The sequence below is a fragment of the Heteronotia binoei genome, chromosome 1 (assembly GCF_032191835.1).
Source record: "Heteronotia binoei isolate CCM8104 ecotype False Entrance Well chromosome 1, APGP_CSIRO_Hbin_v1, whole genome shotgun sequence".
Lineage (NCBI taxonomy): Eukaryota > Metazoa > Chordata > Lepidosauria > Squamata > Gekkonidae > Heteronotia > Heteronotia binoei.
In genome coordinates this window covers 246,610,912-246,625,643 of record NC_083223.1, presented here as the reverse complement: position 1 = coordinate 246,625,643, position 14,732 = coordinate 246,610,912, and the positions used below count along the sequence as shown (strand labels likewise).

Here is a 14,732-nt window from a genome sequence, read left to right as displayed (position 1 = left end):
ATATTATTCCTGAACCTCACAATCCTCTCTGCGGGGAGGGGGTGGTTTGCATATTTTTTAAGCAGGAATCATGCATGTACACGCATACCTACCTCACCAGCTTTCCAACCTCTTTAGCCACTGAGTCTGGAATTTATAGCTTCACTCTTTGATCTGTGAACACAAGTTGAAATAAAAGGGGAAACAATGGAACTAGACTGGCTTTTTGCTCTGAGATTCTGTCTTGCCCTGCTGTACTCCACGGCCCATTTTATCTCACCTCAGACACAGTACAGGAATAACTAAACTTCCTGCCAGCCCTCAGCATTGATGACATGATTCCTTGTGCCTGGCGAGAGGTTACTGCTATTTGACACGTTCCTTTCCAGTAAAACAGGGAAAGAGCAGAGGTGAGCTAGGACTCCATGAACATTGTAGACAATTCTGTGTGAGAGCCCTGTAGGTTTCTGAGCAGGCAGACCCAGCTGCTTCACCCAGGAACCGGTAAGTTCGTCACCATGTAAGCCCACCTCCCACTCTCTGCAAGTGAGAGACAAACATTGGTCAAGAAGGGAAGCCTTTCTACAGCACAGCAATGGACACAGCTGAAAGGAGGGCATTTGTAAGATTTCCAAAAGGAACAGGCATCTGTCAGGGATAATGGAGACCAATTTCCCACTGGCCTTACGCCGCTCTCACGTTTCTCTTCTCAGCGGGGCTTCCTTCCGATTTCACTATCTGCCCCGGGGCTGCAACCAGCATCGCAGCAAACAAACTGCTAAAAACCAATTTCTGTTGGTCACGCAAAAATGCAGATGCTGGCTGCAGCCCCGGGGCAGATAGTGTGAAATTGGAAGGAAGCCCCACTGAGAAGAGAAACGTGAGAGCGGCGTAAGGCGAGTGGGAAATCGGTCAGTCTTAAGCCAAGGTTACAATTCTTAGCCCCTTTATTATCTTTTGGGTGATGGTGTGGAAGCCCAGAAGAAACAGCCAGAATGGGCCTTGCTTGTGTGTTGTGCTAATTGCCCTCAATTACTCCAAATTCTAGCAACCTTATGAATTAATGTCCTCCAAAATGTCCTGTCATTAACAGCCATTCTCAGGTCTTGCAAACTGGGGGCTGTGGCTTCCTTTACTGGGCCTTGCTTACCTGAAATAAATTTATCCTATGTGTGCGTGACCAGCACCGGCGCTTCTGGAGAGCTTCCCACACCTGCAAGGAAACACACCAACCTTGGGTGCCAGCAGAGGAACACAAAGTTGACAGGTTTTCATGACCTTGGGCATTTTTCTTTTGCAGTGTTACTGCAACCTAAACAGGTACCCCTTAGTAGTTACTTGTGCCTTCCATTCTAGGGCACTTTGGTGCAAAAGGAGCTACTTATGTCCATTCAAATTATGCATTGATTCACTCAAGCTTAAAAGAACCAGGGGCAAAATGGACTGGCCTTTTATTTTGAAAGCCAAAAATATTGCTTGAAAAATTAGTTTTAAAACAAAAGGTAGCAGGTAACTTGAGGAGACAACAGGTTTGAATGCTCATCGAGTAAAGGTCTAGCAAAATGGAGAAAGAGGTTCTAATCCATTCCCTCCTGGTTTAGTTTTCCACATGCAGGGAGCATTTGAAAATGCACTTCCTCACCTGTGCTCTAGAGAGATGCTATCCATTCTACTGCTTCAGGCCTTGATTGCCTCTCACTTCTGCATTTGTAGACCATGGTACTGGTGCCGGAAAAGACGCATGTGTTTCCTGCCATCAGTGTGGGGTGTTTTCCCCATGGGAGCAGACTTGTGTGATTTCCCTGATGTTGCTGTAATAGTGCAGCTGTAACAGCTCCCAGGTGGCAATTTTCTTGCAGCCTGCCCCAGTTACCTGGCAGTGACACTCAAGTCAGCCCAAAGACTGGCGTGAGGATCAGCAGGGCTTTCCAGATCTTTTTTTTTTTAAACTGGCAATTATCAGGTTCTCTAAATTCCCAGCTTTCATTTTTTAAAACAAAGGAACTATCTAGCTCTTTTTGTCCCAGAGGTATGCCTTTCAATCTCTACACTTAATGGAGCTAGAGACTAACTAAAATGAAAGCTGGGAATTCAGCAGACCTGAAACACAGAATGGCTATCATGTTCTAATGAAACTGAAGGGATGTCACAGGGACAGATATGGATGGGACCAGAAACACCTGGACTTTCCCACTCACAGGAGAGTCAGTCAGGCTTCACTAGGATCTTTCCCTAAACTTCAGAGCCAACAAAAGAGAACAATCAAGGAAAAGCTAGGCTAGCAGGAAGAACCCTCCCAACAGCATCAAACCCTTGTGGAATAGCTCTCTCAGAGTTGCCAGCTTCCAGGTGGAACCTCAAGTTCTCCTAGAATTACTACAGAGATCAGTTCCCCAGCAGGAAATGACAGTTTGGGGATGCAGACTCCAGTCTATGGCATCACATCCCTGCTCAATACCCCATAATCTCCATTTCCCAAGCTGGAGTTTGCAACCCTTTCCCACAGCTGTGAGGCTTTCTTGCTTTAAACAAAAAAAAAAACAACATACGGATGCTGGTGAGGCAGGGACGCACTTACCTCCTTGTCCATTAGGCAGACAAAGACCAGAACGAATAACCCCTGGATAGGAGAATAATTCTGGTTAGCAAAACTACTCTTGGTGTGGCAGTTATTTGCTTAAGCCTTTTTTTTTTAAGGTTTTGTAAGCCAAGAACCTCTAAGAAGTGTAGGATAAAAATGTGTCTATTTCTTTAAGAGGATTGTATAAGTTAGGAGTGAGGAGTGATTGCAGCTGTGAGGTGTGTTTTATACTTGTGTGACTGAGCGCTTTAACATGGAGGTATCACTTAAGTTATAACAGGTTATTGAATTTCGGCACTCACTGGAAAAGACATTAATGCTAGGAAAAGTTGAAGGCAGTAGGAAAAGAGGAAGACCAAATATACAGGAAGTGCTGGCTCTCAGTCTGCAAGATCTGAGGAACAATAAGCCATTGTGGAGCTCAAGGGTTTTGCTTTTTTTAGCAGGAACATAGCTGTGGCTGGCTTGGCCAGGGCTCTGGCTCAAAAAAATGGTCTCTGGTAGAGGGAAGGCACTAGGTAGCCATGCACTCCCAGACCACGCGCTCAGTCCTCTCTGCTGCCTCCAGCAGGCTTGCAAAGAGCAAGAGACGCGAAGACACCCATAAGCGTCCCCTCCTGGGAGAAGCTGGGCCTGCTGCTGCCCACTCAACCACACGTGGCTCTTTCTCTCCGGCTGTGTTGGGGGGGAGGGATGACGTCTCTCATTCAGCTGTGTGAGAATACACATAGATGAAATGCAGCTGATCACACTACTGTGTCAATATGCAGAATATGCAATATGTCACTTCTGGTGACATCCGGTTTGGCCTAATATGCAAATGAGTTCCTGCTGGGCTTTTTCTACAAAAAAAGCCCTATGGAGGTCAGTAATTTGTACTTAGAGGCCCTTCATAATATAAGCCCTATGAAGCTTGTTTATGCATAAATCCAGCTCTGGACACAAGAAAGAAGTCAGCGTTTTGTGAGTCTTGTCAGCCAGTCAGCAATGACCCAAAGCTCTCTTAGTTTCTGTTCTTTCAAGACCTCTTACATTTGATCTCCAAGTGGGCACCAGACTGGGGATTACTGTTCAGTCCTCTATCCTTTTCCCAAGTGGCCAGCATCATGGTGGTGCACACAATTTATTTTTATCATATTGACTGAGATCTGCAATCTTTTGCCACATCTGTTTGTAACTTCGGATATGTGGATCCCAGGTTATGAAGATAAGAACCAGTGCTTGGGGGTGGGGAAGGAGCAAAACAGCAAACAAAAAATTCTAGCAGAAGTGGGCCAAGCTTTATGAGCTGAGCTTTAACAAGATTCTCTCGGTTTTCTTCCACACATCAGCAAACAACCATTACCACAGGTACAGTCCCCATGGAACCTTAACAAGCATCTACGCACCTGGAGTGAATTGAGAATAGCAAATGCGTAACGGATAGACTGGGAGGCAGCCGCTGTCATGGTGATGATCCCCAGCACCCAAGTCACCCCGAAGACTGGTGTGAGGATCAGCAGGGCTTTGAAAATGCTGAGCAGAGCCTTCTTTTCCTCTCCTTGGGGCCCCTCCGACCGTCTCATCAGCTTGAGCAGCACCACAAAGAGGATCAGGAGGTTAACGGTCAGAATGACCAGGATTGGAACACAGAAGGCGTAGATCGCTTTGCTGCGAAAGCTGAGCCAGCAGGTGGTTTCCTGGAGGTAGCTCTGCCTAGGGAAGAAGGCGGCCACCGTAGCTCCAGCTAGGACTAGAGGGCAGACGTAGCCTACGGCGACCATAGCAGGCACGGCAGTCCTGATGGACGGGTGGTGGAAATCAAGGATCAGCTGGTGGCAGAGTATGAGAGCCTGAACCAGCTTCCAAAAGAATACGGCCAGGTAGAAGAAGTGGGTGAAGAAAGCAACAGCCACACAAAGCTTGTTCTCATGACTGGCTCTGGAGACACCCAGAAACCACAAGCTCCCCATCAGCAGAGAGAAGGAGATGTTAACCAGGGTGGTGTAGCGGAAGCAGGAGATCTGGAATCAGAAGAAGGTTTTATATATTATGGCTCTGTTACCGAAATACTAACCAGGACAACATCCCTGATCAATGTGGCTATGGAATTCTGGAGGGATTCACCCATCTTCCCTTCGAAGGTTATTTCAGAGCATTCATGGGTCACCTTTTTTGTCTACAGGACTTTGGACTCTACATACCCAAGATGTTGCTATATGTGTGCAAGTTACCAGTGTTCTGAGTAAGCAAGAGAACTCAGGGCTGGCAGCTGACAACTGAAAGCATCTTTTCTTGTCCTGAAAGACAATGCAGGGCTTAGAAGAAAGAAGCTCTATGCCAAGGGGCAGGTGAGAAGGGCCTGGGGTTAGGTTGAAGAAATTGTCCTGCTCTGTCAAAAAGCTGCTAACTAGCCACAACCACTCACTGGGAGACAGAGGAGGCCCAATTTTTTTTAACTCTCTCTAGTCTTAATTTATCCACCTGCTCTGGTGTTAACAGGACATACTAATGCTCCTCCATGTCTAGAATAAGCTTGAGTGCTCTTTTTAGATTTTTAATTCTGTCAACAAAACTTCCCTTGGAATAAGTTAACAGGGTAAGCTCATGAACTAAAACTCCTTCATTCCCATGTTTGGGTCAGGGAAGAGGGATAAGAGAAGAGGGCCTTGTTCTCATTGGTAATATACAGCTTGGCTCACTTGTTTGAGCCACTCAGAACCGTTTGGCATTGTTTCCTATATAGCAGGGGTGGCCAACGGTAGCTCTCCAGATGTTTTTGCCTATAACTCCCATCAGCCCCAACCATTGGCCATGCTGGCTGGGGCTGATGGGAGTTGTAGGCAAAAAAACATCTGGAGAGCTACCGTTGGCCACCCCTGCCATATAATGGTGTCTTACTGGTATAAGCAGGGAAGGAGCTAGCTCAAGTGTTGAAGAGTATATGTGTGTGCTCACACATGTGCAAAAGAGACTTATTTGCAGCTAGTCCAGACCTTGTTCTTCACCACGGAAGTCCAGACAAGACAGTAGATTAACAGGCTGGCAGCAATGGTGAGGATAGTGACACAGACCCCAAAGTTGCTCAGGACGGTCAAGGCAAAGCTGTCAGGCATGAGGTGGGAGGACATGAGGACAGAGAAGGAAGCAAGGCGCTGGCAGGAACAATTAGCAACCATTTCTGTGCTGGAAGACCGGCATCCCTGGGAAGACCAGCCTCCTATCCCCTCAAGCAAGCTGTGATCCCAGAACACGCACTGGGCAGCCAGCTTCTCCTCCATGTTGCGGGTTGTGTTCCAGAGGCCGAACATCATCTCAATATCGACCTGTCTCACGCTCCCATTATGGGGTGTGATGGTGTTGAACATCAATAAACTCCCAAGGACGTGGCTGGAGTCCGCCCCATAATGCCCTGGCAGGATGCGATCCATATTCTTCAGTACCAGGCTGCTGACGATGATATTGTGCTCTCTTTGCACCACGTCTTCCAGCTCTTCTCTGGAGATATGAGAGCAGAGCGGTGGATCCGTGTCAAAGGTTTTGGTGAAGTCATCAACCCAAGTCAAGTTAAACATGGAGCTCTGGAGTTCAAGGTTGGGGAGGGTGAAGCTGAGCTCCTGGGCTGGAGGTATCAGAAGGCTAGTGAGGCCCTCAATCGCCTGCAGGAACATGGAGCCAGTTGACTGCCTCCGAGCCTGGACCTCAGACCATGTGGTCTCAGGGTCTAAGTCCAACATCCAGTTGACAGCATCCAGCAAGTCCTAAAAGCAAGAGGAGCATTTCCCCATCATTGCATGCCATTCCATTCATTTTAAAAAGCAGATAGTACCCAGTATCTGAGGAAAACAGAGAGATTAGCATATCAACAGATACTGGTCAAGACAGAAAATGGAACCTCCAAGTTCAAAGAACACAAGCCATACTGGATCACACCAATGGCCCATCCAGTCCAACACTCTGTGACACACAGTGGCCAAAAAACCCAGGTGCCATCAGGAGGTCCATCAGTGGGGCCAGGACACTAGAAGCCCTCCCACTGTTCCCCCCCACCGCACCAAGCACCAAGAATACAGAGCCTCACTGCCCCAGACAGAGAGTTCCAACAATACGCTGCGGCTAATAGTCACTAATGGCGTGTGAAAAATTGGTGCTGGGGTCAAAGAACCACTAGGGGACTGAACCTGGGTCTTTCTGCCCATGGACCCTCCCTGTGCACTTACAGTCACAGAAGTGCTGTCTAGCCGCATGTTGGAATCCATAGCCACCTGAGAGATGACATCCATGGTGATAACCAGAGTCAAGAGGTCCATAGGGTAGATCTGCTGGTTGTGGCTGGGCATCATCTCCATCTTCAGCCACTCAATCATGAAAGGGATCTCACTTTCGGGGCTGCCCAGCCCTGCCCGCAGTAACTGTAGAGCAGGATATATGTTTGTGTGTCAGTGGAATCATACCATAATATAGACTGACAAGTTTAGGGATGGGCATGAACCAGCTCACAAACATTAAGTTCCTGATGAATTTTGGCTGGTTCATCACTCATGAACTAACGTTCAAAAACTGAAGAGCCACCACAAACTTCCACAATTTTTTTTAAATTTTATTGATTTAAACTACAAAAAAGAAGCATTGCAGAAGATACATAAAAAGAGGGGAAAAGAGGGAAAAGGGGCCTTTACAGAATGGCAGAAACAGAAACCAGTACAAATATATCAATTATAATTCCACCTCCCAATAAAAATGCTCAAATCATTCTACCTACAAGTATAAAAATCTCCTTAAATATTACCTTCCTTTCTTCTTTTACCAGAATAAAAAAATAATTCTTTTAATAAACTAGTAAAGCAATGTAAATCTAAACAGTTCTTCTTAAACACAAATTAAATAAAACCAGTTAAGAAAAAAGATTTTTTCTTTCAAGACTGTCTCAATGTCAAGTTTATCTAATTTAACTTACGTCTATAATAAGCACAAATTAAGTTGTTGATTTAGCAAAATCCTTATTAAAAGAAGCACATAAAAATCATTTATTTGTCCATAGCAAATTACATGAGATACATCAAATACAACTGAATATTTTGTCTATGCCTGCAGTGGCTTTCCTCCTTCCTTGAAGGTCGGGGACAAAGGGTCGCGATCGGGGGGGGGGGAACTGTCCCAGAGGCGCTCACTTAACTGTGGGGTGCCCCAGGGAGCGGTTCTCTCCCCGATGTTGTTTAACATCTATATGCGACCTCTTGCCCAGATTGCCCGAAGGTATGGGCTGGGGTGTCACCAGTATGCTGATGACACCCAGCTCTATCTATTTATGGACGGCCGACCGGTCTGCGCCCCAGAAAACCTGGACCGGGCACTACAGGCCGTGGCTGAGTGGCTCAGACTGAGTGGACTGACATTGAATCCTGCGAAGACAGAGGTCCTTTGTTTGGGCCGTCGGGGACCGGGAGGGGAAATCCCTCTGCCAGCTTTTGACGGTGTACCGCTGAGGCCAGCGGACAGGGTCAGGAGCCTGGGGGTGCTATTGGAGCCGTCCCTAAAGATGGAGGCTCAGATAGCGGCCACTGCCAAGTCCGCGTTTTTTCATCTTAGACGGGCAAGGCAGTTGGCCCCCTTCCTGGCCCCCGACGACCTAGCAACAGTGATCCATGCCACGGTCACCTCGAGGTTGGATTACTGCAATGCCCTCTACATGGGGCTGCCCCTGTGCCGGACCCGGAAATTGCAGCTAGTGCAGAATGCCGCGGCCCGACTGTTACTGGGCCTCCCAAGGTGGGGGCACATCCGGCCAGGCCTTCGGGCTCTGCACTGGCTTCCAATAATATACCGAGTCCGGTACAAGGTGCTGGTCATCACCTTTAAAGCCCTATATGGCCTGGGACCTGCCTACCTGAGGGACCGTCTCTCCCCACACGTTCCCCAGAGAGCACTGAGGTCTGGCACTCAAAATCTGCTCATCATCCCCGGGCCCAAGGAAGTGCGTCTCAAGGCAACTAGAGACAGGGCCTTTTCCACAATGGCCCCTATGTGGTGGAACCAGCTACCGGAAGAGGTGAGGGCCCTGCGGGACCTTGCTCAGTTCCGCAGGGCCTGTAAGACAGCCCTCTTCCGGTTAGCCTATGCCTGATGAGATAATGTAGCTACCAGATTTTTGTGTTTATACTGTATAGTTTAATGTTTAATTTTAAGGTTTTTAGGTTTTAATTGTCTGATTTTAGAGGTAATAACTTGCTCTGATTTTACTGTTTTATTGTTTTATTGTGTTTTTTTTTTTTTTTTGCATAATAGTTTTTTATTTTCTTTGTATCAATATCGATAATACACCCACTTCCTCAACTTACAGTCACATAATATATACACGTTGTTAACATAAGTAAAGTTGATTAAGCTTCCTTGAGGAGGAAGTCAACGGCTTCTATCTTAACAAAAATATTTAACTTTGAGTCATTACATAACATTACAAATACATAACTTTTTATCTGCTCTCTAAAATTGAAAACAAATTATAGGTACAACAAATCATTTTTAGATAATTTTTAAATAATCATTATTTTTAAATTTTTTCAGTTTTTTCAGTTTTGCCAGTGATAGAAATACTTTCTTTTTTCTGATACCATTCATAAAACTTGCCCCAGTTTCTGACAGCGTCATCTTTAGACTCTCCTTTTAGCATATTTGAAAGTACATCCATCTCGGCGGCATCCAAGACTTTTTCGATAACTTCACTCAGGTTCGGACCCCTCTCCTGACGCCAATATTTAGCATACACTATCCTTGCCGCAGTTATAATATAAATCACCATATGTTCATCTTCTTGTGGAACTGTATTCTTAATAAATGATAATAACATCACTTCTGGTTCAAAAACAAAATCTCTAGTTAAAATTTCCTTTATCATACAGTGTATCTTTTTCCAGAAAGTTTTAGCCACTTTGCAGTTCCACCACATATGATAAAATGAACCAATATCTACTTTGCACTTCCAACATACAGGTGACATTGCATTATTAAATTTAGCTATCTGTACCGGGGTGAGGTACCATCTGTGAAATAGTTTAAAAAAATTTTCCCTATAATTAATTGGCTTTATCACTTTATAGTTCTTTTTCCAAAAATTGGACCATTGTTCTAGACTAATATTACGTTGTAAATTTTGCGCCCATTTCACCATAGAGTTTTTAACCACTTCGTCTTCTAATTTGATTTGCAGAATATAATTATAAACTTTCTTAATTATTTTCTCCTCTTCTCTTAATAACAGTTTGTCAAAATCAAAATTTGCTTTTGTAAATCCTTTCGCCTTGTCTGAATTATATTTAGTTATTACTTGATTTCTGGTCCACCAATCCATGCTTATCCCCCTGGAATCTAGGTCTTCTTTTTCTCTTAAATTATCTTTATCATCCAAAATATCCTGATACCTAATTATCTTTTTGAAGTTATACAGTTGAGGCAGAATTGACGCCTCTTCAGGGGATATCCATCTTGGTGTCTTAGCATAGATCAATCTTCTAATTTTTAACCAAACTTCATAAATGGTTTTGCGAATCAAATGATTTTTAAAATATTTCTGCCCTTTTTGCACATACCATAGGTTAGCATGCCATCCCGCTTGTAAATCTAAGCCTTCTAAGGCTAGTATGCGCGTATTCTCCAACCGAATCCATTCTTTTAGCCAGAGTGTGACGCATGCAACATAGTATGTTTCCCAATCTGGGAGTCCCAATCCGCCCATATCTTTTTTGTCTTTTAAAATTTTCCATTTTATCCTAGGTCGGTTACCTTGCCAAATAAAGGCTCTTACTAATTGGTCTATTTTAGTAAAGAAGGGTTTCCTTATCCCAAAACTAATCATCTGAAACAGAAACATGACTTTAGGAAGAACCATCATCTTAATTAGCGCTATCCTTCCCATAAAAGATAATTTCATGTTCGCCCATTTTTTTAAAGAAAAATCAATTTCCTTTAACAGCGGTACATAATTGTTATCGTATAAATTGCTACACTTATTGGAGAAAGTTATCCCCAAATATTTTATTTTTGTTTCATTACTGAATCCGGTTAATCTTTCAAGCTCTCTCACCTCTTGAGGAGAGATATTTTTGTTAAGCATCTTAGATTTTTGTTTATTTATTCTTAGACCCGCGACTTGACCATAGTCTTCTAATTCTTTTAAAATCTCAACCACGGACTCTCTGTTATTTTGTGATATCAATACCAAGTCATCGGCATATGCTAAGATCTTATACGACTCTTTCTTAATTTCCAGTCCTTTAATTTTGCTGTTAGCCCTGATTAAGTTATTTAAGATTTCCAATAGTAAAATAAAGAGCAGCGGAGAGAGTGGGCATCCTTGTCTTGTACCTTTATGTATCTTTACCTCTTCTGTTAAGTCTCCATTAATGATAAATCTAGCAACTTGTTCTGTATACAAGGCTTGTATGCTCTTAATAAAAATCTCACCAAAACTCATCTCCCCTAATGCTCTGATCATAAAATCCCAATTAACATTATCGAAAGCCTTCTCGGCATCGATAAACAAAAGAATCATTTGTTTTTCTCTATGTAAGTCGTAATATTCTAATATATTAGATATAATCCTGATGTTTGTTCGCATATATCTTTTCGGGAGGAATCCGGCCTGATCAGAATGAATTATATTTGCCAGAATTTTTTTAAGTCTGTTCGCTAAAATAGACGTATAAATCTTGTAGTCTATGTTTAATAGAGAGATCGGGCGGTAGTTCTTAATATCCTCTAGATCTTTTGATGTTTTGGGAATGAGTGATACATTTGCCCTTTTCCAAGACTCCGGAATTAGCTGGGTTTCCCAAATCTCCTCAATCAGATTTTTGTATTGGATTATAATATCTTCTTTAAAACATATGTAATATTCGGCTGGCAGCCCGTCCGGTCCCGCTGCCTTGTTCTTTTTTAATCTAGCCCATACTTCTTCAATTTCACCAATTGTAATTGGACTAGCTAAGCTAGTCCTTTGTTCTTCCGTTAATTTCTGTATCATTTTTTTCTCTTTGAAATAAGCTTCTATCTTGTCGGAATTTACCTCCTCTTTACTATATAATTGAGAATAGAAATCCCATATTATTTTTTTCTTATCTTCTGCTGCTGCTTTCTGACTACCATCTTTATCTTTCAAGACCCTTATTATTTTCTTTTCTTTTTCTTTTCTTATCTTGTATGACAGCCATTTACCTGGCTTATTTGCATTTTCAAAAAATTGAGATCTGGTATATTGAATCTTCTTTTTCATCTCATCCAAGAATATTAAATGTATCTTATGTTGCACTAACTTCATTTCAGCTTTAATTTGTTGAACCGAAGGTTTCTCTTTTAGGCAACTCTCTTTCTGCCTAAGCAATTCAGTTAAGTTTGTTAAAGTTTTATTCTCTTCTCGTTTTTTAAAAGTGTTAAAGCTTATTGCTAACCCTCTCATATACGCTTTACTAGTCTCCCACAGTAATCTGTGGGAAGTCTCTCTCTGCGAATTAATTTGAAAAAAAACCTTCATCTCCTCAATAAATTTCACAAACTGTTTGTCATCTAAAAGCTTTATATTAAACCTCCATCCTGGTCTTTTCTTAACATCTTTTATAGATATCATAATCGGATTATGGTCCGCTATTGTGCATGGTAGTATTTCTGCATCTTCCAGTATCTTAATTATTCCAGCTGTCACCCAGATCATATCGATACGCGACCAGGAATTATGTCTGCCTGAAAAAAATGTAAAATCACTTTTGTTTGGATACATGACTCGCCAGGGGTCTACCAGGGTAAACTCATCTACCATCCTGAAAAAATTATCTGGTAGTGTATTACTACCTAGTTTTTTCCTACCTTTTTTATGATTTATAGAATTTCTATCTTGCATGGGACAAGTGACCGCATTAAAGTCTCCTAATAGACAAATCTCATCATAGTTGTATGCACTGATCTTTGTATATAAATCTCTATAAAATTGGGTCTGTTTAACATTAGGTGCGTAAATATTAACTAACAAAAATTTTACTTTTTCCATAATTATCTCTATACCTTGCATCCTTGCATCCTCTGTTTGAAAAATCAATTTGGCTTGCAGTCGCTCATTAACATAGGTCACCAAACCCCCTTTTTTTTTCTCCAATTCTGAGGTCACAAACATATTACCTAGCTTCTTATTAAAAAGATATGCCTCATCCCGTTTTCTTAAGTGAGTCTCCTGCAAGCATATAATATCCAAATTTAATTTCTTTAATTGCTGAAAAACACGTTTCCTTTTTTGAGGCGAGTTCAGACCATTTACATTCTGAGACAAAATCTTTAAACTATTCATCATTTAGGAATCTAAACAATATCTTAATCTTCCTTAAAAATTCTTCTTTTTCTTTTGAGCTCTTGTCTCTCTCTGTCCTCGCTCTTGCGCTTGATCAGTTTCAGTTTCAGTCTTTTCTTCTTGTGAACGATAATCTGGAACCTCAACTGGGTCTGATTGCCTTCCTGGACTCCAATTTCCTTTAGAGATCCTTCTATCCGTTTTCTTCTCCCACGTTCTAGCCTGATTAAGTATAAAATCCTCTACCTTCTCTAGGGAGTCAATCTTGTATCTTACACCACCATATGTAAACAACACCCCTTCCGGGATCATCCATCTGTAAATTATCCCTCGGTCTTGCAGCATACCCACTAAATTAGTATAGTTTCTCCTCTTATGCCTTATTATCCACGGGATCTCTCTCATAGCTCTAATTTTTGTACCTTTAATCGTGAGAGATTGATCTCTTAACTCACGCCACACACGTTCTTTCATACACCTACGAACAAACTTTATGTGAACCTCTCTTGGTAAATCGTTCTTTTTCGCGTATTGGGTACCAACTCTATGTATAAAATCAATCTCTTTTATTATATCCTCCTTCTCTATTTTTATGACTTCAGTCAATGCCTCAGCTACTATATCCAAAAGATTCTCCAATTTCTCCTCTGGGATATTTAGTAACCTAATAATATAGTCCGCTTGGACCATCTCTAACTTAGCTAGCTTAATCTCATGTTCTTCCTGTTTTATCTCTAGTTCTTCTATTCTGTCCTCTGTTTTACTAAACTTCTCTTCTATTGACTTTGTAATATTTTTTATCTCATTAATGTCTTCCTTAGTATCTCTATAATTCGCCTCTAAAATCTCAAATTTTTTTGTTAGAGCTTCTGTCTGCTTGCTTAGTTCTATTTGAACTTGTTTCAAGGCCTCTAAGAAAGTCTGTTGGGTCTCTTTAATCTGTTGGATCTCTTTAAGAGAGTCTTGAGCTATGGAATCTGCCACCGTTTTGGGTTGACCCGGGGAACCTTTAAACTTAGCCTGTTGCGACATTTTATCTCAGCCAACCTCTGTTCTCCCACTAATAACCAGTAACTAACTAACAGTGGTGTACAGCTTAGAAAATTACCAATTAACAGATATCTTAAAGGTAATCAATAATTAGCACACAAGCAAAGTGATTCAAACAAAAGTCCACCTTTCTTCTTTTCTCCACCACTTCCAATTACACAGTCTTGGTCTCCTTTGACCTCCTTAAATCACCTCTTGACGATTGCTTCCGGGTTTGGCAGAGCGAGGCGGTCGCGTCTCGGAGGAGCTCCGAAGAGACGAGCCGAACTTGGCTTCGCAGAGGGACGTTCTGTCCGTACAGACCCCTGTTGGGGGGGCCAGTACACTGAGGGGGCTAGGGGAAGCGTCTGGAGGAGTTTTGTCTCGAAGACGTTTCTCTCCTCCCTGTCTTGAAGCCAAGCGCGCCTAATGGCGACTTAGCTCCGACCTCCGGAAAGAGGAGGAGAAGCCGCGGCAAGGCGATTTGCTGCACAATGAAATGCTGAAGGCTCAGCTGTATACTTTCAAACCAGGATAGTGGAGAAGTTGCTGTTTATTTGCGGTTCCTCAGACTTGGAAAGGGAAAAAAAAAAAAGGAAGGCGGATACGTTTGTTTCTGTTCCCTTTGGAGGTGAGAACGCAGGACCGACCACTCCCAGGAGCGGTAGGACGGATAGAACAAAGAGGCTTAACAAAACTTTGTATATTCTTCTCTTCACGGACGGATAAGCGCTCTAGTGACAGTGTTGATGGTGATTTACTATCGTGCCTGGCGGTCGGGACTAACAAGGCTGACAAGATAAATCACGGAGAAGAAAAAGTGGAGGGTGACGC

At 42.8% G+C, this 14,732-nt stretch overlaps 1 protein-coding gene across 1 annotated transcript in view; it reads right to left on the bottom strand.

Moving 5' to 3' along the window:
- Positions 1-14,732, bottom strand: part of ADGRF3 (adhesion G protein-coupled receptor F3) — a 28,740-nt gene that overhangs the window by 2,721 nt on the left and 11,287 nt on the right. Inside the window, exons 9-14 of the mRNA XM_060249152.1 lie at positions 6,760-6,969; positions 5,536-6,300; positions 3,949-4,563; positions 2,558-2,599; positions 1,130-1,192; positions 93-153 (exon numbers count right to left, since the gene is read on the bottom strand). Of these exons, the coding sequence (XP_060105135.1) occupies positions 142-153; positions 1,130-1,192; positions 2,558-2,599; positions 3,949-4,563; positions 5,536-6,300; positions 6,760-6,969 (1,707 nt within the window). The 3' untranslated portion in view covers positions 93-141. The remainder of the gene's footprint in view (positions 1-92; positions 154-1,129; positions 1,193-2,557; positions 2,600-3,948; positions 4,564-5,535; positions 6,301-6,759; positions 6,970-14,732) is intronic.